The sequence below is a fragment of the Odocoileus virginianus genome, chromosome 8 (assembly GCF_023699985.2).
Source record: "Odocoileus virginianus isolate 20LAN1187 ecotype Illinois chromosome 8, Ovbor_1.2, whole genome shotgun sequence".
Lineage (NCBI taxonomy): Eukaryota > Metazoa > Chordata > Mammalia > Artiodactyla > Cervidae > Odocoileus > Odocoileus virginianus.
The window spans coordinates 78,105,431-78,128,067 of record NC_069681.1 but is presented as its reverse complement, the minus strand read 5'-3'; the positions used below and the strand labels follow the sequence as shown (position 1 = coordinate 78,128,067).

The 22,637-nt window shown below is 45.5% G+C and overlaps 1 protein-coding gene and 1 long non-coding RNA gene across 8 annotated transcripts in view; one reads left to right on the top strand and one right to left on the bottom strand.

The window, feature by feature from the left end:
* Positions 1-17,429, top strand: part of STARD13 (StAR related lipid transfer domain containing 13) — a 495,175-nt gene extending 477,746 nt beyond the window's left edge. For all 7 annotated transcript variants that reach the window (XM_070471789.1, XM_070471786.1, XM_070471788.1 and 4 more), the window contains 7 exons: positions 4,138-4,336; positions 8,411-8,621; positions 9,224-9,338; positions 10,168-10,389; positions 11,107-11,324; positions 14,856-15,032; positions 15,749-17,429. In XM_070471789.1, the coding sequence (XP_070327890.1) occupies positions 4,138-4,336; positions 8,411-8,621; positions 9,224-9,338; positions 10,168-10,389; positions 11,107-11,324; positions 14,856-15,032; positions 15,749-15,866 (1,260 nt within the window). In that variant the 3' untranslated portion in view covers positions 15,867-17,429. The remainder of the gene's footprint in view (positions 1-4,137; positions 4,337-8,410; positions 8,622-9,223; positions 9,339-10,167; positions 10,390-11,106; positions 11,325-14,855; positions 15,033-15,748) is intronic.
* Positions 17,430-17,522: 93 nt separating this feature from the next.
* Positions 17,523-21,141, bottom strand: LOC139036361 (uncharacterized). Its single transcript, XR_011489151.1, has 3 exons — positions 20,815-21,141; positions 20,413-20,521; positions 17,523-17,874 (listed from the first exon to the last, which is right to left on the bottom strand). It is a non-coding gene; the product is annotated as an uncharacterized lncRNA (long non-coding RNA).
* Positions 21,142-22,637: the final 1,496 nt, after the last annotated feature.

Below are 22,637 nucleotides of genomic sequence, written 5' to 3'. Positions count from 1 at the left end.
ACAGGATCATGAGACCCCAGCCCCACGACTGTGCAGGACCAAAGGGTCTAGGATACCCTTCTTCTGAAGCACACTTGACTGACTTCTCTGCTCCTCCTTTTACGTGGTCCCCTCCAACCACCTTCTAGGGCTGTCCCAAGGCTCAGCCTCTCACCCCAGAGAGGGAGGCTGCCTCCCTGCTCCGCCCCTTCCCCTCAGGCTAAGCATTCTTCTCAAACAGAAGGACATCACAAACAGCTGAAGACAGCCCGACAGAGCCCTGAAACAGGGCCACCTACATCCCCAAGTACAGAACATCTTCTTCGTGATAAAACACAGTGTATCCATTTTCACCTGAGCAGTTGGCTGGAGATGAAATACAGATGTTTACCTTTGATTATGAATCATTTCAGACATGGCAGTATGTGAAAGGAACCAGGCTCTGTTGGCTGAGCTTTTATTTCTGCCCTAAATCAGCTGCACAGAAGGGTAGATGATACCCAGGTTATACCCAGCTCCTGATGAGTATAGAGTCATGGCAGTGAGTGGCCAAACCTACAAGGCTCCACATTAGAACCCGCTACATACTGCTCTCAGGCACCTTTCTCTTTCTGGATAAAACCAACCTTTCTTCATTAGTGGTGCACATCCCTCAAGAAGAGGAAACACAAGTCCTGATAAACATCATTAAGTGCTGAAAGCATTAGCATAAGCAGGATGCCAAGTAGGAGATTTAACATTATTTAGATGAAACTTGAATTCTAATGTAACACTCATGCCCGCGCTCTCCTTCTAATGGAGTAGTAAGTTTTAAAAGCCCAATTATGCCGTGAAGACACTTCATACTCAGTACAAGTGTCCTCAACCTGCTGCCTACCTAACATCATAAAATGAGTGATGTTCCTGGGTCTGTCTTTTTAAATTACACGTTGAGTCCTTGCTTTTCAAAGCTGAGTGTTTAGGTGGAAGACTAAAGAGAGAGAACAGTAAAACCAGACCAGAGGGGCACTCATCATTCATCCTTTTACCCTGAAAATGAGAGATGACGTGCAAGAGAGAAGCTTATGAAATGGATTTTGCATTGCTGACCACTACTCTACCCTATTAAGAGAGGATGTTGGAGCCATGCTTTCTGGTATGTAAAAGCAGGCCCTGCTGTGTAATTTGTGGAGTCTTGTGCAAAATGAAAAGTGCATGGAGATCACGAAGAATTTCAAAATGGCGACCACAGTGCGTTAAACTAATCGTGGGTCCACATGTGACTACCCAGGTCACCAGGCCACCAGCAACAGACACAGAAGCAAATGAGAGACATTTCACACATCTTGGGTCTTCTTCATAATGAAGCTGAAGGGCCTGGGGTTGCCTCCCATCAGCCACAATGACCATGGTGCCCTTAGAAGGAACACATTTTCAGTGGTTTCTTTGGTCCTCCACTTTTTACCTGCAAAAAGAAATTAGTCAGAAATACACATGTTATCACAGTTCTGAAAGCTTTTTGAAGAGGAAGTGATGGTTGGCAATCCTGGGAACCCCCAGCCCTGGCTGCTCTACAATGATGGATAAGAAAAGCTCTTCCCTCTGGTCCCAGAAAAAGCTTCTACTTACCTCACCCGGGAGTTGTCCATTGCAGGGACCTGAAGCCCCACCCCCAAATGCTTAAACAATAGAAAATTCCCACGGTCACATAAAAGGCAGATAGTAGGGCAGTTCTTCCATCAGCTCAGTGCCATTTTTTAAGACAGGGGCCCTTCCCATCTCTCTCTTCTGCCATCCTCAGTACTCCATCTGGAATCTGATTTCAGACCACCTTTACTTTTACTAGACTTAGGAGAAAAAAAAATTCCTTTGGTGCTTCCAACAAAAATCCACAGAATCCACAGATATTTCCCACGTCCCCTGGAAGATAAGGGTGGGACAGGAAGATTACTGTCAGAATTTGAGGCAGAACAAATAAATACCTGACAACCCTCTGGACATCCTGTGAGATCTGAAGTCGGAGCGAGCAGTGCAAAGCCCGGCGGCTGGGGAGCTCCAGACACGTCTCAAATCGTTAAAATAACAGTATCTGCTGAAACTAGAAAGAAACTTGGAGACAGAACAGTGCAAAGAAAGTGTTCCTGGGATGTGTGTGTACCTGCATCTCATATGCACCAGAATCCACGCCGGCGAGACACAGAGGACAATGAGGAACCTGGTCCTGCCATGCACACACACACACACACACACACATACTCACACACACACAGTTGTCAGCTTTATTCTTTTTATAGAACACGATCAGTATTTCTCCACTGTCAAAAACAATAATAACAGGAATTCTCAGATGGAATACTCCCAACTCACAGGAGGAGCCCTGTTTGTGAGTCACGCTGAGGAATTCACCTCCAGGGCACTTGGCTTCTGAGAACTCGTGTGCATCACGGCCCTGAGGCCTGGTCCTGGGCCTCCTTCCAGAACTAGAGATGTAAACACACTTTGAGGCCGGGTCTCACTCCGATAATCACTTATCTGACACCTTGAACTTTTCTTTTGACAGTACATGCTTTCTTCTCTTGCCTTTTAATAAAATTTGGAGTAGTCGCCAGAGGAATAGAAATGTTCTTTAGATTCTTCTTGGCAATGTTCCTGCGTTTTCTAGGCGTTCCAAACCTTAAGAATCAAAAAGAAAGCGATTAATGTTTTAAGTGACACTCTGCCTGAATATCCAATTCTGTGGAATTGGGGTGGTAAGCCTTGGAATGCAGAGAAGGATTACTAAGGATTCTGTCTTTATTGCCACAAAAAGTAGCGGTGTATAATTTCCCCTGCGTTCCGTGCCTCTGACGTCTAACAAAACCCCGAGTATTCCCTAACTGCTTGGAATTCTTCCCTTGCTGTTACTGCAGTTCGAAAGAGTGAGGGCTGCTCTCCATTTATAGCAGCGACTGAGAGCTCTGCTCAGACGCGGGAGCTCGGGTGGAGGCCTGCCCGGCACACGGAGCGGCCAGGGAGGCGTGACTCCAGAGCAGGGGAAGAGCGGCCAGCGCTGACTCCCGGTCCGGCCGCTGCCCACCTCTCTGACGGCTGGGAGCGTGGAAGCCGGCCAACCAGGGAGCCCTTGGGCAGTGAGAAGCGTGCAGATGGAGGGTTGAGGAACCAGTCTTGAGAAACTCAGTGCCCTGCAGGCATTTAAAAATAACAGACATACTAATGCACTGTAAGCCTGGGCTCCCAGAGAAGCTCAGTTCTTTTGGGGTGGCAGCAGGTCCCCTCGAGGGGAGCCTACAGCATAACCTGGAAACCACTGCAGGACCCTCCATCCCCACGGGGCTCTGCTCCCCCTTGCTCGTTCCTGTTGGGGCATCATCCCCATGGTGCCCTACTGCTCCATTTATTTGTCAAGCAGAGGAGTCTTAAGTGCTAAGAATGAAAAAGGCATAAGACAACGTCTTGACATCTGAAGAAAAGCCACTCAGGAATCATTCTCACCAGAGCCATGACTTACACACGTAACAGCTAACCAGCTAGAGTAGTAGGTACGTCATATGAGAAGCATATATATGTCACAAGGATTCTAGAGAAGGAAAAGCATAGAAGTAAGACTTTTCGATCAAAATACATGCTTGTGATATTATTTTGTTTCATGAACACATTCCCAATAAACCTTTCCCTCAAAGGGGCATTGGATATGGTTACTTATCTGGTATCCATCAAACCTTCCATTGACGGAACTTTTTCAAAACCCCTACTAAAGTGTACACAACCAGAGGACAGGGAATTTTGTCTGGTCTGCTCATGATGACTCCAGGAAGTTATAAGTATGCCTGATACATAATGGGTATTTAATCACTACTTGTTAACTAAATGAATACAATAACAACATCGGTGGTGTTATAAAACTTGACAGGTTACAAAGCACAATCACATCTATTTTCTCCATAGCCCTGTAAGGTGGGGTACTATTATTATTTTCATTTTGTGGGAGAGGAAGTCAGTGTTCCGCTACTGCCCAGAGTAGCTAAATTAGTAATTTAGAATTTACTAGTTTGGCCACAATTCCAGCTCACCGAGTCCTGGTCCCACTGCCTTCCCATCACCCTCCAGGTGCTTGCCGTAGGAAGAAAATATCTGGGGCCAAAGGCAGCCTCACTGACACATCCTTGTGGCTTGTTTCAGGTGGGTCTTTTTCGAAAATCAGGTGTGAAATCTCGAATACATGCCTTACGTCAAATGAATGAGAACTTCCCTGAGAATGTCAGCTATGAGGACCAGTCCGCTTACGACGTAGCAGACATGGTGAAGCAGTTCTTCCGGGACCTTCCCGAGCCTCTTTTCACCAACAAGCTCAGTGAGACCTTCCTCCACATCTACCAGTGTAAGTGGTACAGTGCCCAGCCTGCTCTTAAGTGCATCCATTCACCTAAAAAAAAAAAAAAAAAAGGTGCATAGATTGAATTTTAATCCTACAGGTAATACATGCGTGCGTGCTAAGTTGCCTCAGTTGTATCTGACTCTTTGCAACCCTTTGGATTATAGCCCACCAGGCACCTCTGTCCATGGGATTCTCCAAACAAAAATACTGGAGTTGGTTGCCATGCCCTTCTCCAGGGAATCTCCCACCCAAGGATCGAACCCACGTCTCCTGTGGCCCCTGCATTGCAGGCAGGCTCTTTACCACTGAGCCACCAGGGAAACCCTACAAGCAATGCATGAAGTATATAAAAGTTACAGGAGTAAACTTTGTTCACACTTTGATATGAAAATCTCCAGGCTGTATTTTATGCATTTGAAAATACCTTTTGACATAAAAATCTTCCTTCTCTCAATAGGGGTTTGTGTAAGATATATTAAAAAAAAAAAAAAAACTAACTTTCAATGTAATTTTAATAAACTTAAAGTAAAAAGGGACACAATAGAACTTATTTTACATACAGGTGTTTTTCAAAAGAAACCATTTCCTTGGTATATGTGAAATCCAGATGTGTTAAAATGACTAGAAATCAAGGGCAAACTGTATTTTAATACCATGCATTTTAACTGGTGATAAGTAAGCAAAGCAAATCAAGGCTTAAGCTTAATTCAACTAATTTATATTTTCACTTAGAACTTTTTAAGTGATGTGAAGTTGATAATGCTCAGTGAAGCCCCTATAATTAATAATTGAAAATAGCAATTACTGATTTAAAGGCGTACCCTGCTAAAGGTAGTTGCTAAGGGCAGGAGGAGAAATGAACACGTGGCTTTTTCCTAGCGGCACTGTTATGTTTATACAGCATTCGCATGGGCTTCCTTTCAGGACTCCCCAAGGATACTAAGGTCCCACCATCAGTTTTCCTTCTGTATCCTCAATTGGGCATCCAAGGATTCAGACAACTTCAGGTCATAAACACAGTACAGGATTCACAGTTCATTGAATCTGCAAATTCAAGACCCAAGTATAGGAAGAGCTGACTGTGTATTTATCAGGAAAAAGCACTCGCCTGTTAAGTGAACCTGTGCAGGTCAAACCATGTTGTTCAAGGGTCAGCTATAAGTATTTAATGACCCAAGTCTCATTTCTTCAGGAAAAAAACACAGCCTGTGGATTTTTGAGTTTTTAGCAACATATGCATGAAATGGACCTTGTCATGAAACTGATCCAACTCGAAGAAGATTCCTGCTTATTAAGAATTCTGTACTAAATGTATTTTAGGAGTTTGCAATATTGCAAACAAAAAGGATTATAACAAGTACCACTTGTTAAAACAGGATAAAGTAGTGACCCACTAAATAAATATTATCTTGTCAAAATGAATAGGTCAAGTTAGTGATACACGTTGCTGAAGCCTAAATACAGGGAATTCATGTTTCTGCCATAAGAGGTTTTCATAAGAGGTTGAGCTGTGTTTTTTCAGGAAAACCTCCCTTGTGGTTTGGAAGTAGCATATATGGGCCTTTACATGAAATCAGTTCTTGGGTTATGGTTGACATTAGTATAAGGTTAAAGCCAGATTATTTCCAAGAGATAAATGCTTTCAGCTCTTTGTGAGACTCACAAGCAAAAAAAAAAAAAAAGATCAAAGCAGGGTTTATTTTCGCTGAGCAAACATTTACTGACTTCAGCTTATGTTCAGGGCACTGTGCTGAGCACTGCAGAGCACATGGATGAGTAAGACTTAACTCTGCTCTTAAGCATCTTACAACTTAGGGAGACAAGACGTACATAGATAACTGCAATACAGCAAGACTGGAGACATTCCATGATAAGTTACAAAGAGCACCCAAGGGGGTTGAGATGAGGAATAAGGACTTGATGGAGAGGTGACAACTAAAGGTTGAGATACACAAGGAACACATGCTGAGTGAAGCAAACAGCACATGTGTCAGGCGATTATAGGATTTCCATCTGGCTTGCAGAAGGGTAGCTGTCCAGTGAAGCATCAAATGACTCCAAAAATTAGACTGAGGCCCGTACCCAGGAAGGGCACTGAACATTAGAGCAGAGGGCTTATATTTGATTCATTAATCACTGGAGAACCTTTGGGTGTTGTTGAGGAAGATGACCAGTTATGATGCTCTCAGCTATAAACACAGGCCCAAAAATCCAACAAACAGTTGTTTAAACAATAAAGACATTATATAATCGCACAATACAGAAAATCTGGAGTTGAATAATTCCAGAGTTGGTTAATTCAGGGACACCATGGCTGAAGTGCGCCTCTCTTGATTATCCCCTTAAGGTCACAATAGGACTTACCACAACTTAGCGTTATCATGTCTTCCCAAAATCACATCCAAAGGCAAGAGGCCAGCAGACGGGATCTCCTCAGGCATGTGTCTGTTTCTGTCAGGGAGATAAATTTACAGAAGCACCTACCTAGCAGTTATCTCGGTCCCACAGGCCAGAAAGTATACATTTTTCTAAATGTATACCTAAATCAATCACTGGAGAGAAGAACGGGGTTACCATTTTTGGTTTAGGCCAGTGTGGGTTGGAGGGAAGGGCCCAACCTCCCTGAGCACAATACAGCCCAAACCTGAACAGAACATGGCCTTTCTTAGAGACGAAAGAGAGAGCAAGTATTTCCCAGGCAGCCAAGCTTGTGCTGCAGGGCCAGTGTCCATCAGAACTGCTTATTTGATCCATGAATCCGGAAGTGGTGAACAGGAGCTACCGAACGGGACAGGAATGGAGGGTCAGGTAGCCAGCACATTGATTGAGGCTCTGAGTGACCTGCGGTGACTTCTAGTAGCCAGACTAGAAATAACAACATTCCAGGGATAGACTCTGGAGTCAAGAGTTTTCCAATGACTGTGGGGAAGAGGCCACTCCTGCCAGGTGGCTCAGACAGTAAAGAATCTGCCTACAATGCAGGAGACATGGGTTCAATCCCTGGGTGGGGAAGATCCCTTGGAGGAGGATATGGCAACCCATTCCCAGTATTCTTGCCTGGGAAATCCAAGGACAGAGGAGCCTGGTGGGCTACAGTCCATGGGGTCAGGAAGAGTAGGGCATGACTAAGCTATTAACACTTCACACTGCTTAACTCAAGTGAGTTCCTGATAGTATCTTTCACAGTGAGGGGAATAAGGCAGTGAGTCCGTCCTAAAAGTGGAGAAGGCAATGGCAACCCACTCCAGTACTCTTGCCTGGAAAATCCCATGGACGGAGGAGCCTGGTAGGCTGCAATCCATGGGGTTGCTAAGAGTCGGACACGACTGAGCGACTTCACTTTCACTTTTCACTTTCATGCATTGGAGAAGGAAATGGCAACCCACTCCAGTGTTCTTGCCTGGAGAATCCCAGGGCCGGGGTAGCCTGGTGGTCTGCCGTCTATGGGGTTGCACAGAGTTGGACACGACTGAAGCGACTTAGCAGCAGCAGCAGTCCTAAAAGATCACTAACAGACACAGCCAGGGGGCAGCAAAATGCAGCACGGAGCACCCATTTTTCTAGGATTTTCCCTCTTAGTTACCTCCTACTGTTCAAGCCAATTCTCTTTCAAGCCTGCATGACCAGGGCCCCCCTCCCCCACCACTACCACCACCACCGTCCTCACCACAGGGACCACCCAGAAGGAGAACAGCTTGAGAGGAGGGGGGGACCTGGTTCCCCTTCCCACAAGCCCTGTGCATCCTGAGAGATACTTCACAAGCTGGGGAGGGAGGGAAATGGGCAAGAGGTTTGAAACAGCTGAGGTGGCAGACAGGTGCATATGAAAAGCCAGCACAGGGTGCTCCTTGAGAGTCCAGCCTTGTCATTAAGACCGTGAGTTCTGGAGTGAGACTGGGGGTTCCGATGCTGGGTCCAAAGCAATGACTTCTTTGTGCCCCCAGCTGTCCTCACGGTCACCGTTGATGATGACGAGGACCCCGAGCATGTTTGCAGGAAGGTAGCACACTCTCCCCCTCCCCCGCCGGCTCCTTCTGCTGCTGGCCCTCTGACGGCCTGGCACCCACTTTTTCACAGATGTCCCCAAGGAGCAGCGGCTGCAGGCAGTGCAGGCGGCCATCCTGCTGCTTGCTGATGAGAGCCGAGAGGTGTTGCAGACGCTGCTGTGCTTCCTCAACGACGTGGTCCATGCGGTGGAAGAGAATCAGATGACGGCCATGAACTTGGCCGTGTGTCTGGCCCCCTCCCTCTTCCACCTGAATTTACTGAAGAAAGAAAGCTCCCCCAGGTGGGTTTTTCTCAACAGGAATGCTAATCCTAAACCAGGTATTCCCCAGGGCTACTTAAAAAAAAACTACATGCATTGCACTTCAACCTGGGGATCTGTTAGCACTTCATTTATAATCAGAAAATGTTTGGAGGAACCTGATTCTTGCGGCTCAGGGTCAGAGAATTACCCAGGTAGCATTGAAGAGTGTCCTCTGTGATCCGGAAAACCTGGAATCCTGTTCTGTTTTGTGTGTTTGTGAGTGAGAAGGAAGGAAAAAGTACACAAGGTGGTATTTTACAAAATCTTCAATTTGAAAAGACTGGATTTCAGGCCCAAGCACAGCAGCTTGCGGTGAAGTAGTTTCAAACTTGGGGAAAAATGGATTAATTTCTCCCCCAACAGTTATTCCTGCCCTTGTGTTTTTCCAAGGTTTTTCATTTGTCAGGCTCTTAACCTGTGTCGGGATATCTAAGATGTGTGGTCACTGTTTTTATTTGGAAATGAGAAAGTCTGGAATCTAGATGGCATCCGGGCATGAGGAGATAGCAGAGGGGTGAACTGGGTCCTGTGAAATGCTCTCGGGTTTGGGATCCGCTGAGGATTGTCCCCTTCAATTACAGAGTCATCCAGAAAAAATATGCGGCCGGGAAGCCAGATCAAAAGGACCTCAGTGAGAATCTGGCCGCGGCTCAGGGCCTGGCCCACATGATCATGGAATGTGACAGACTTTTTGAGGTGAGTGAAAGGCTCCAACCGCCTTCCTTATAGCTCTTGGAACTCGATAAGACACTTGGAATGGTTACTGAATTTATGGCTTATTTCTGGTTTGTTTTTTTTTTTTTTTTTTGACAATGGTACACTGAATAGTGCCTCCCAGAAATATGAGGAGACAACCCCAAAGTTGAGGCTTTGACAGTTAAAGACACTTGGGTTTACCATGATGATAATGTTTATAAAAACGGTTGCATCAAGTTCCCATGCCAGGTCCTAGGCCAGCCAACTATAGTATATTTGATGTGACCTCAGGACTTGATTAGATTCAATGGATGTGTGTGGGATACTGAACAATTGCTGTTAACTTTGAATCAGTGACAGCTTATGAATACAGACACAGACATGCTAAAGGAGTAAGTGAACTAGACTTCTGGCATCCTTTTTGTGGCAAAACTGGCATTTGCAAAAGGAAAAGTGTGCTAAAAAGGTAAAGCTATTTTCTGAGTCATGTTTGATGTTCCCCTTAAGTCTGTGCACTTTTTAAGTTTCCTGAGTCCAAGTTTTGCCAAACTGAATAAAAATATATGACAAGTAAAATCAAAGAAAAATGGAAAGGATGAATGGGAAGTCGTGGCAATGTTCTGAATAATAAATATAGCCTCAAACATATCTGGGTTTCCTGACTTTCAGAAGCCCTTTCTCCCGACCGCTGTCACTGATCTCAGACAAACATCTCTTGCCCCGTGGCACCCGGCCTGTCAACAGTACCGTGGTTTTCAGTGACGCTCCTTCACTCTCTCTATTAGTCTCAGCATTTCTGTGTTGCTGTTCTGTGTACCCGTTGGTTCAGGTCCCGCTCGAGATGGTGGCCCAGTCTCATAATTCGTATGTGGAGGCTGAGATCCACCCGCCAACTCTGGAAGAGCTGGGGGCCCAGCTGGAGGACACCGGGGCCACTTTCCACACGTACCTGGAACACCTCGTGCAGGGCCTCCAGAAGGAAGCCAAGGAGAAGTTCAGAGGATGGGTCACGTGTCCCAGCACAGACAACACAGAGCTGGCCTTCAGAAAGGTAACTCGGGTCTTGGGAAGTTACTCCTGAGGAGCCGCAGCGGACCGCCTCCGAAAGTGGCCCCTCTGTCTCCAGGGTGTGTGACACACGGGAACTGGGCAAAGCTCTGCACCAGAGCCTGACTGTGTCATCAGGTGGCAGACTGTGGAGCCACCCTTCTGGACCCAGGCCTGGCTCTGCCCCCGAGCTGTGTGACGCTGGGCGAGTCACACACCTGTCTGTGCCTCCGTGTTCTCATTTGCATAACAGACATAATAACAGGACCACCACCAGAGAACATATATGCACTATGGATACTACGGATAAAATAGATAACTAATGAGATAACCCTGTAGCACAGGGAACTCAGTGCTCTGTGGTGACCTAAGTAGGAAGGAAATCCAGAGAGAGGAGATACATGTATATAGGTGATTCACTTTGCAAACACTAAGGCAACACTAGAAAGCAACTATACTCCAATAAAAATTAATTTTAAAAATGGGAAATAAAAAACTAAAAATCAGAACAATGCTTAGCCCACAGGGAGCACTGTGTGCTGCTGGTTATCGTTTTTATTACCACTCTTCTTCTCTTAAGCTTAAGGGTGAACGAAACACCTGAGGTTACAGAATCACTTTAAAGCTCCATAGTCGATGAGGCTCTTTGAACACGCAGTGAAGCTTGGTAGGTTCTGCTGGCACCAGCAACGTCTCAGCCGCTGCGGGTGTCTTTCCCCAGGTGGGAGACGGGCCCCCGCTGAGGCTGTGGAAGGCTTCCGCGGAGGTGGAGGCGCCCCCCTCGGTGGTTCTGAACCGCGTGCTGAGGGAGCGCCACCTGTGGGACGAGGACTTCGTGCAGTGGAAGGTGGTGGAAACGCTGGACAAACAGACGGAAGTCTATCAGTACGTGCTGAACAGCATGGCGCCCCACCCCTCCCGGGACTTCGTGGTTCTCAGGTGAGCCTGACCCTCTGCTCCAAAAGCAGGATGAGAGCTGCAGATGGAAGCATTTCGCTGCGTTCTCCCACCTAAGTTCAGCCTCCGCTGGGAACACTAGGGCCGGCCCTGAGTTCATTTCCCTCGGTGAAAACTGACTGCCTTATTCATGCCCGACCTCCTGCTTCTTTCACCCAATTTACAGTTCTGCCACGCTCTCTTATGGCTCCTTTCATTGTGGAGCACACGGTTTATTAGGCCATAAATATCGTTCATTTCCTCAGAACAGAGTCCCAAGAAGAGCTGCTGTTTGTCCAGCTGTACTTTCTGCCAAATTATGCAAATTGAATCTCACTGACTTTTCTCTTGATTTTGTTTTTCTCTGCCTGGGAGACTTTCTCCGAAAGTCTTCGGTGGTGTGGCTCTCCATCTGGAGCGTGTGCAACTTCAGAATTCATCTGTATAACTTCACACGTTCAGAGTGTGCTCAGTCGCTCAGTCGTGTGAATTCTTTGCAACCCCATGGACTGTAGCCCTCCAGGCTCCTCTGTCCCTGGAATTCTCCGGGCAAGAATACTGGAGTGCGTTGCCTTGATCTCCTCCAGGGGATCTTCCAGACCTAGGGATCTAATCCAGGGCTCCTGGATTGCAGGCGAATTCTTTACTCTCTGAGCCACCAGGGAAGCCCTCACGTGTTCATAAGTCATCCCCATGCATGGAAACCTTGGCCCAGCCCTGAAGGTCCAACTATGCTGAGACATTAGAATGTCCAGAAAGATTTCAGGGCCTGACAAGGCTTGAGACTCTGAGCTCATCCACTGAAATATTGCTTCTAATAGATTTGTGAGTTGAGTTCCAGACCCCTGTTCTCAGGGTTTAGAGTGGGATGCTCAACTAACAATAGGCAATGGAACAGTGGAGCTGTGTGTGTTGGCTGGTGAGTCTGTACTGAATCAGAAAGAATGGGGATGGAGGATACTGACAAACCCAAAAAAATATATAATTAAGTAAATTCTTTTTTTTATTGATAACTGATGGTGAATACCATCTTTTCTCATATATTAGCGGTATTTAAAAAAATCACTAGTGAAATCCCCAAATCTATATTTAAAATAGTTTCTTTATTAAACTAGTCTTGATAGCAAACTAAAGATTACTTTTCACATGGGCTATTTGTGCCTTTGAATTTCAAGCATCATTTTTTTTTCCCCCCAAGTATACGTGTTCATCTTAGCCACGATGGGATCCTAGTGGAGAATGTGGGCAACTGTAAGCATGGCTTATTAACACAGTTATTGGGACATTACTCATCTCATTGGAACTTAAATTTTACACCTTCACTGCTGCAAGCAAGAAGTCAAATAGTTCCAGGATGGCAGCCCTGGGAACTGGTGGGTTGGAGCCCCGCCATGGCCCACTCTCCACTCCCCTTAGAGGAGGCTGAGGGCCAGAGTCCATTAATGGAACAGCCTTTCTTCCACTCCTCCTGCAGTGCCACCCACCTGCCATTTCTAGAGTCTCATTCCATCCCAGCTTTGTGCCAGGCACTGTGGATACTCAAGATACTACTGTGAACAGACCACAGTCCTGCTATCTTGAGATTTCTATTTTATTAGGAAGAATCAATAAAGAATAAGCAAGAGGACTAGGATTTCTTATCTTTTCTGTTGTTGTCCAGTCGCTAAGTCATTTCCAACTCTGTAACCCCATGGACTGCAGCTTACTAGGCTCTCCTGTCCTTCACTGTCTCGTGGAGTTTGCTCAGATTCATGTCCATTGAGTCGGTGGTGCTATCTAATCATCTCATCCTCTGCCACCCCCTTTCCTCCCACCCTCAATCTTTCTCAGCATCAGGGTCTTTTCTGTTGAGTTGCTGTTGACATTAGATGGCCACAGTGTTGGAGCTTCAGTTTCAGCATCAATTCTTCCAATGAATATTCAGGGTTGAGTTCCTTTAGGATTGACTGATTTGATCTCCTTATAGTCCAAGGGACTCTGAAGAGTCTTTTCCAGCACCCTAGTTCAAAAACATCAGTTCTTTGGTGCACAACCTTCCTTATCACCTAGCTCTCACAAAGCTGTGATCCATGAAGGGGTTACTTATCTTAGGGTGATATGTAAGATAGAGGGATAGAAAGGGGTAGAATTTCAAATATAGTGGTCAGAGTAGAGTCTCACTGTGTTGATATTTGATGCAAGACTTAAAGGAGAAGGTGGGTGGACCATGAGGCTGAGGGAGGAGAACTCAGCACCCAAGAAGATGAATAATAAACCAGACATGTTGCTTGCAGCAGGAATTCCTTGTGGTTATGATACGAGAGGTAGAAAGTGCCATGGGTGGTCTCCTTTCAGGATTACCATGTTCATGTCTATGTCATCCCTTTCTCTAGTTCCTCAGGAGGTTCCAGTGATAGTCACTGAAGCCTTTTTTCCATTTTATCCCCACAAATCTATGCAACTTTCAGTCTTTGTTCTTAGTCACAGCATCATGCATGAAAAGAGAATGGTCATACCCATGCAGAAGTTGCTAAGAAATTTGTGTTGGGCTTGTTTATTCCCAAGTTTCCTGGTAATATGTTTCTTGTGTGGTAGAAGAGGATGAAGTTATAGATGAGATAACTATCAAGCAAGGGGATAGGATTTGTGACATAATAACTGAAATTATAATAATCAAACCTATATCCTGTGGTAGAAATGGTTGCTACAGAGATGCTCTCATGGTTCCTGACTTCCATCTACAACCTTTTCCCAAATGGTACCCCCTTCTATGTTTGAATAGCTCCAGTAACAGTGAGCTCACTACTCCTTATTCAGTCCATTCCATTTTTGAAGAGTGCACATTGTGAGACAGTTCTTCTCTGCACTGGATTGAAACATGCCTTCGTTATCTCTGCTTTCTGGAGTCAAATCAACTGTATTTATTTCTTCTCCCACTCAGGAGCCTCTCAAGGATTTGAAGGCAGTTAGCAGTCCACATGTGTCTAGTTTTCTTCTAACTGAGCATCATCAGCTCATGTATCCTTTCAGACTTGAGTGGAGCATCACCTCCTCCAGGAAGCCTTCCCGTGTGCATGATCTCAGAACTCTCCTTGCACAGTCTATCACTGTGCTTGTCAGAGTGTTTTAGAGTTCTCTCTGGAGGTCTGTTTCTCCTCCTGATTAGATCTTTGTGTCTTCAGTGGCTTCTCATAGGGCTTGGCACATCCAGTAGATGTTTGGTGAAAGAACTGAATGAGCAAGTCCCGATTCCCAAATAGTGGGACCAGTGAGCCCTTCAGGAATGTGCAGGAGTCTCTCCAGCCTCAGTTGGGATTTGGAAAGAATCTCTTAAAAACTGCAAAGTCGTTTCTGACCTCTGGTTCGGAGGGATGAGAACCCTGCTTTGCACCGCACTGTGTAAACTTTACACACACTTGTGAGAACCATTAACTGAATCCAAGTAACTGGGCTTGGAATTTGAGCAAGAAAATGTCAGTGTAAGCCTCAGCACTGTGCTTGGGTTTCCTTTCTCTCTCGGCCATAGTTCCCACATGTGGGTTTGTTTTGCTGCAGAACCTGGAAGACTGACTTGCCCAAAGGAATGTGTGCCCTAGTGTCCCTGTCCGTGGAACACGAGGAAGCCCAGCTCATGGGCGGCGTGCGGGCTGTGGTGATGGACTCTCAGTACTTGATAGAGCCGTGTGGTTCAGGCAAGTCGCGGCTGACCCACATCTGCAGGGTGGACCTGAGGTGAGTGTGGGCTCCTGGAGGTGGCAGGCACAGGGCCCTCTTTCCCATCTGATCCCTTACTGCTCTGTCCTTTTCTCCTCCTGACCATTAACACGTTGTCTCGATGATTATGAATCATTCCCCTCACTTCTCTTTCCAGCCTTTAGCCTTGCTAAAATTCTGACTTTCAGGAGAGGGTCCCATGCCCGTCTTTATTTTCCATTTTGTCCCACTTGTACTCCTGTGCCTCTCTCACGGGGCAAACGCCAGCACTGGAGCCTGGCACATAGTGGATGCTCAGTAAATACGAGTCCTCTTATGTTTCTTTCCAGCCTGTCTCTTTTCTGCTCCCTCCAGTTGCCCTCCTATGAGAAGGAACTAATTGAAATCCAACCTTTTTCAACGCATTCATGATGCTAAACTGAGTTCTTGGTCTGGGTGGATATAAACTGGGTTTTCTCCATAAATTCTTGTTAAGTCAGACTCGTCCCTGAGAGGACGCTATCATTTGAAAGCACCCAGTGAATCCTGCAAAGACAGACTGAATCCTTGGCCAGGAAGGCATTTTCACGGGCCCCCATTGACAGAATGAGGTTCTCAGATCCTCGGAGCAGCAGCCCCTCGGGGAAGGCAGGCGCACTGACAGGCAGGGCACAGGCGCAGCCGTGTCGACCGTGACAAACTGTTGTGATGTGGAAGAGGCTTTCCCACTTCCCTCCCCGTTTTTGTCCCCACAGAGGTCACTCCCCAGAATGGTACAATAAAGGCTTTGGACACCTGTGTGCGGCGGAAGTTGCCAGGATTAGAAACTCTTTTCAGCCCCTCATTGCTGAGGGTCCAGAAACTAAAATCTGAGTTTTCCCAAGTGTGACATCAAACTCAGGGAAGAGGAAGCAGAAGCAAACAATTGTGGGAGAGAGTGTGAGAGTGAGAAAGCAAGAGAGAGAGAAAACCGATTGACAAAGTTAATGCTCAAAAGCAGAAGCACTGAGAAGTCGGAATGTCAAAGATGCAAGAATTTCTGAGAACTTTTCCTAGCCTTCCTGGAGACGGCTACATCCCTACTAATATAATATTTTTAAAAATCAGAACATTTATCTATGTTACTTAAGATTAAATGGATTATTCCTTGTGCATTTGCTAATTTTGCTATTTAAAGGCTTCTAAGAAGCATTATCATTAACTGTAAATAAATGTATGTATAGCATATGTACATATGTGTGTATATCTCTATCTTTACTGTATATATGTAAAATATCAACTTTATATATAATTGCGTATTTTGAAAAGGAATGCATCTGACCAGGTGAGTCCCTTCCCCACATGGTTCTTTCCGAGTCTCTCTGGGCCCTGTGTCCCCACTGCCCTGTAAGCTGAGCAGAATCTGCTGCTAACACCAAAGTGTGAAAACAAGTTGTCCGCCCTGATGTTTTACCAAAGATTAGCCAACCAAAGGAAAACACATTAAATGGTTCTCACGTCTTGTCAGTTTGTATCATTCAAAACCTGAAAGTGGGGTGTTGGATAAAGCAAGGAAAATAATAGCCCTCTTTAAAGCAGAGAAGTGGGTGAGCAGTCGTTACCAGATTTAAGACTATCTTACCAGTTGCCATGGGGCCGGCAGATACAGTTTCAGTGAAATGCCAGACACCCATGGACCACTGGAGTCAGCGCCAGTGACTGAAACAGAACCTGTATTTCCCTGCTGATTAGAGCTGAATATAATAGCCTTGGCATATTCACAGCCAAAGGGAGCCTCTGTGTTTTGTTGAGGTTTCATAGATACATTGCATAATGTTCTTAAATGTCATTCTGTTTGACCAGTGGCCTATTTAACGGTCACAGTTAATTGACATTTTCTTACCAACGTCTTGCACTGAATTTAACTCTGGACACCAGATAAAGGGAGATGCTGGTCACTGAAGAGTCCTGGACCCTTACAGCTTCAGGGAGTTCTAATATTGCTACGTATGATGCTCTTAAGATATTACTCGTTAAAGTTCCGCAATATGAAAGACAGGGTTTTAAACTAACATTAAGACCAAAACTGTGTTCTTCAATTAGCTTTAGAAAATATAAACAGGTTTGTTAAGTCCATGTTTCTTCATTAGTCAGTCAAGCTAGCTATGCATTTGACTGAACCTTATTTATTATTGTATGGACTAAGCAAATTGACTATCCTTAACCAATTGCTGATGGATTTTAAGTTGGGTTTTTTTAATTGTAATTCAGCAACTCTAGAGAGGAAGATAATTTATTGTGTTTGATTTCAGGGAGAGATTGGTATCATAATTTAGCAATTGGTGTTGGAGGGGAAAAAAACAGTGTTTTCTTTTTATATTGTATGTTTATGTAATGTTTTCTTTTATCAGCGATGTGCAATTCTTTTATTGAGAGGAATAAAAATGCTATAAATGAGTTCTGGATGGTACGAGTAAAATCATACTGTCTGAATTGTAATCGAGGAATTTGTTTTGTTCCCTTGCCTACCGAAGAAGGTGGCGGCAAACCTGTAGTTTTCCATTTGCGCACTGCTCTGCGAGCAAAACAAATCCACATCCTAAATTTAACCACACATGCCAGATTACAGACAGGATTGTTAGTGAATTTTAATTTAGCTTAATGCTGGTCCCACTCCAGAGATGGGCTCGCGTGTTTTCAGGAGGTGTGACGGGCACAAAGGATGACCGGTGTCGGGTCACCGAGAGCAGGGCTTTTCCAGCCTTAGCAGCACACGGATCACCTGGAGATCTTGTTCCAATGAGCCTCTGATTCAGGTAGTCTCAGGCAGGCCTGAGATTCTGGATTCTGAACCAGCTTCAGGGCAAAGACCACAGCCTGAGAAGCCGAGATCTAGAGGACACTTAGAATAAAAACAACGTGATTTGATTTCTGACTCCCTTTTTCTTCAAATTACCTTTTTATTTTTTATGCACATACTAGGTACACCCCTGCTGCCTACAACACAGTGCATCTTAAAAAAAAACAAAAAAAGAGGAGAAAGATGCATCAAGCTTGTTGTCAAATACCACAGTATTTTATGCATTGTTATCTTGCCAATGGAAATAAAATATACTGCCTTTAAATAATATATTTATACCTCATGTATATCTTTACCTCAATTGTTGGTATCAATCATCAATTGTAAATAACTAATTGCCAAGGCAAATAAATTTATATACATTAAATATACCCCTCTTTTCTCTATAATACATGTTGAGTTTCATGCTTCATCATATAAATGGAAAACCTGCTTCCTGAGGAAGATTTCTCTATAAAATTGCATGCCATAAAAAAAAAGAAAAGAAAAAAGCTCACCATGAGTTTGACACCTCTGTACTGTAGTCAAGTCTCTCCCGAATATAAAGATTTATATAAAAGTATAGATTGTTATCTACAGACCTTCACTAGCAGTATGGGTGTCTTAACCTGTATCTAAACCATTACAGTGATGAGTAGAGATTTCTTTTACATTTCACTGTTCTAAAATCTGGAGTTATAATAACACCTTTATAGTATTTTAGGAAGGATTCTGTGAGCTCTAGCTATATTCCCTTTTTTCTGAGTGCACAAGAAATTGAGACTTGATGATGCAACTTATGGCAGCACCACTGGACCATGAAGAGTAGCCAAACCTGAGTCTAAGCCTCTGGCTTTGCATCCTTGTACAGTGCAGTCAGCCCTCCATATCTGCGGGTTCTGTGTCCAATGATTCAACCAACCACGAATCAAAAATACTCCAAAAAATGAAAAACAATTTCAGAAAGTTCCAAATGAAACTTGAATTTGCTGTGCACTGGCAACAATTTACATAGCATTTCCATTGTATTTACAACTATTTACATATCATTTGCATTGTGCTAAGTATTATAAATAATCTAGAGATGATTTAAAGTATATGGGAGGATGTTTGTAGGTTATATGCAAATACTACAACACTGAATATTCATTGGAAGGACTGATGCTGAAGCTGAAGCTCGAATAATTTGGCCACCTGATGCAAATTGCCGACTGACTGGAAAAACCCCAATGCTGGGAAAGATTGAAGGTGGAAGGAGAAGGGGACGACAGAGGATGAGGTGGTTGGATGGCATCATTGACTCAATGGACATGAGTCTGAGCTAAAACTCTGGGAGACAGTGAAGGACTGGGAGGCCTGGCGTGCTGCACTCCATGGGGTCACAAAAAGTTGGACATTATTGAGTGAGCAACGAAAAATAATACCTCTTTATATAAACAACTAGAGCAATCCCTGGGTTTTGGTACTTGAAGGGGGTCCTGGAACCAATCTCCTGCAGACACTGAGGGATCACTGTACTTGTTCTAAGCTTTACTTCTAAAAGATGACAAAGGTAGCCTCTAATTAAGCAATCAGGAGCTCTCAGTCTCCACTAAGGCTAAAAAAGTCACAGCAGCCCCAAAAGACCATATGCCCCCATAGAAATGATATAAACTCTGCCCTCTGCTCCTCTCCTTCATGCTTTTTCCCATTACTTGCAAGTTTTGCTTTCATAGGCAAAAGGAGGAATTCCTACTGTCCATTTCCCTCCTCTTTGTGAAAAAAGAACATGGTCGTCATTCTAGCAGCCACACACAACCAGTGTCTTTCAGGGACCCTAGAGCATATGAATTCAAACTTCATTCTGAGTCTACCTCATGAAATTCTTTGGTGTGAAACTGTTCTACTTCTGTCTTTTGATATCTGGCAACACACACACACACACACACACACACACACACAAAATCAGTCATCTGATTTCTTCTCAGAAAGTTAACGTGAAGGGATAAAACAGACCCTGGCCAAGTGGAGTAAGTCTGTTCACCCAGTGCTTGCAATGACTCTGAACTGCCCGGGTGGCGGTGCCCAGCCACCAGCAGGACGTGTCTGAGACATTGAGAGTGACCAGGACCCACAGCTAGAGGTACAACCCATGTTCACTTCAGTTGTGCTGTCCCTGCCTCTCCTGACAAGCACAGAATGGTCCAGTGACACCAAGCCACTCTTCCACATCTCTTGTGAATTGGCATGGACCTTCTCCCCATCTTGTTGGTCATGTGATAGCCTATCAATTTCTCAGAACCCTATTTGGGCATCATTTGTTCCATGGGCTTTGCTGACCACCCATCTGAAATCCACCTGCTTCCTTAACAGTACTCTTATTGCATGAACCACATCATTTGGCAATAAATCTAACTCTCCCACTAGACTGTGAGCTCTTAGGGACATGGACCATGTCTTGGCTCTGAAACTCCATCTATCTCTTAGGACACTTTATGCTACACCATTCTATAAGTATTTAAAATGAACTGGGCATCTGAAAACTGGGCATAAAGATGACAGAAGCCATTCTGGAAGTCATAACCTAGTGTGGAGTATTCCAAAGCTAGTGAAATAACTCACATTTTGCATTTGGCTACTTCAGCTCTCCTATAGCACTGAGAATGGCACCTGAGCTGGTCTTCCAAGAAGTTAAATGTGGCTGTTTCCGAAATTAGCAAATGCTGAACATCTGCTTGCAGAAAATAGGACAGTTTGATTAGTTCATTCATTTGGCAAGTATGCGTGGAGAACTCAAGATGTGCCAGACACTGTTCTAGGCATTCAGTAAATAAAACAGTGAATAAAATCAGTGAACAAAACAGACCAAAAACAAACAAACAAAAAAAACCCCTGTCCTCACAGAACTTATGGTCTAGAGGAGAAAACAGCCGAGAAACAAATAAATAATTGACCAGGGGAGCTCCACAGAGGAAAATAAAATTAGAGGAAGGAGACAGATTAGATAGTCAGGGAAACACTTACCAAGGGCCTGGAGTAAAGAACTACTCAAAAGGACGCGCTGTTTGATTATCTTCCCTCTGGCTCCACCGGAGCTGCTAAAATTACACCGGTGGGAATGATCAGTTCATCAGTTTGCCAAGACCTCTTCCTTGTAAAGGAAAAGAACACAGTGACGGGAGGAAACGGCGCCTCTGAGAGCTAGGCTTGCTCGGTGTGGGCCCCTTCTCCCACACCCCCTGGAGGAAGGCAGGCCTCCCACAAGCATCGCAGACGTGCTGGACGCCTGCCTGTCCCAGCCGGGAACGCTCAGTCCTCAGGTCTAGACGATCAAGTCCTCCCCGTTCTGAGTTCCAGATCGGAGCCCGTCTCCAAGGTCCCCCAGATACTTAGGGGTGTTCTCGAGAGGAGCGCCCCCTGCCTGTGAGCTCACAGGCTTGGCTGTCCTCACACCCACCCCTGCTGACCTTGACCGTGACCTGTCAGCCCACTGCTGGGCCCCACACTGGCTTGAGAATCCGGGAGGAGCTCTCCTGAAGAAGACCCAGTTCTCCCCCTTGATGCCTCCTTCCGGAGCTGGCCCAAGTGCTTTCCTAAATCCCCACAGCACACCTGAGACCAGGCGTCACTTGTGCTAAGACAACACACACACCAGGGAAAGGACCAGGTAAGATGTAACTTAAAGCTTCAGCCACAAGGGGCTCGGGTTCCCGCTCATAGACCCAAACCTGACCCCAGAGGCGCTCCCCTTCCGCAGGGGCTGCTTACTCAGCCTCCCACAGGGAAGGGGTGGAGAGATGCCAGGTCGCCTCACTCTCACGCCCGGGTCCCCAGGTTTGGGGTGTGATGAACAACCAGCGCTGACAACAAACAGGAACTCACCGAGCTGAGGACCCAGCACTTGATCTGCACGCTGACCGCATGGCTCCACCCTAAGACCCAGAAGATCAAGACACCATGGACTCACAGATGTACTCTAACCCTGAGCCACCTCGGGAAACCACAGGCGGTTCCTGCGGGCACAGTGGTGCCAGAGCTGTGTGAGGGCTTCCTCACCTTCCCTTTCCCGTGCCTGTCCTCAAGTCAAGGGTGGCAGACGCCTCTGCCATCTCCGTGGGTTATCAGTCACCCCATCTGCTGAAAAGCTGGTTGAGGACATTTTCATGTGAATGAGTTTCAGATGGAGCTGCTCCACTGGAGATTTGCATAATGAAGACTTTAATCTCTTTGCCTGGCATCAGGGGCTTTCCTGTTACAAGGATTTCAGGTATCAGCAGGTAGATGGGAACTATTTTTGGAATGGGCTTCCCTGGTGGTTCAGATGGTAAAGAATCCACCTTCAATACAGGAGACCCAGGTTGGATCCCTCAGTGGGGAAGATCCCCTGGAGAAGGGAATGGCACTAAGGAAGAGCCTGAAATGATACTACCACATTTAAAAAAAAAAAAAACTAACCCTAAAAGCCACCTGATCTTGGTGTTCTTAGATGGTTAAAGCGGGCAGGATTGTTCCCCCACGTGGTCACAGCTTCTCTGGGAGGCTTGGGTGCTGCGCCCCTGGACAGTCAGGGGTGGGAGCTCTGCCTAAATTCAGGAGGGCTCTTCCATGGAGCCTCCTCCCACCTGCCCCTGCCTTCCCCCTGTCTCTCTTCCCTCCACTACTTTCAAAGCTGTCTAAACCTCATCTCTCATCTTTTCTTCTCTGAGATGCCCCACCCCCCACTCCTTTGTTTCCAAGCACTTCTGAAGAAATTTCCAAAGTGGTGTGTAGTATCCGCTTTGTCTCAATCCTGTAATGCACAGCTTTGTCAGGAAATTTTTACCCAAGGAAGCACCCATATCCTGAGG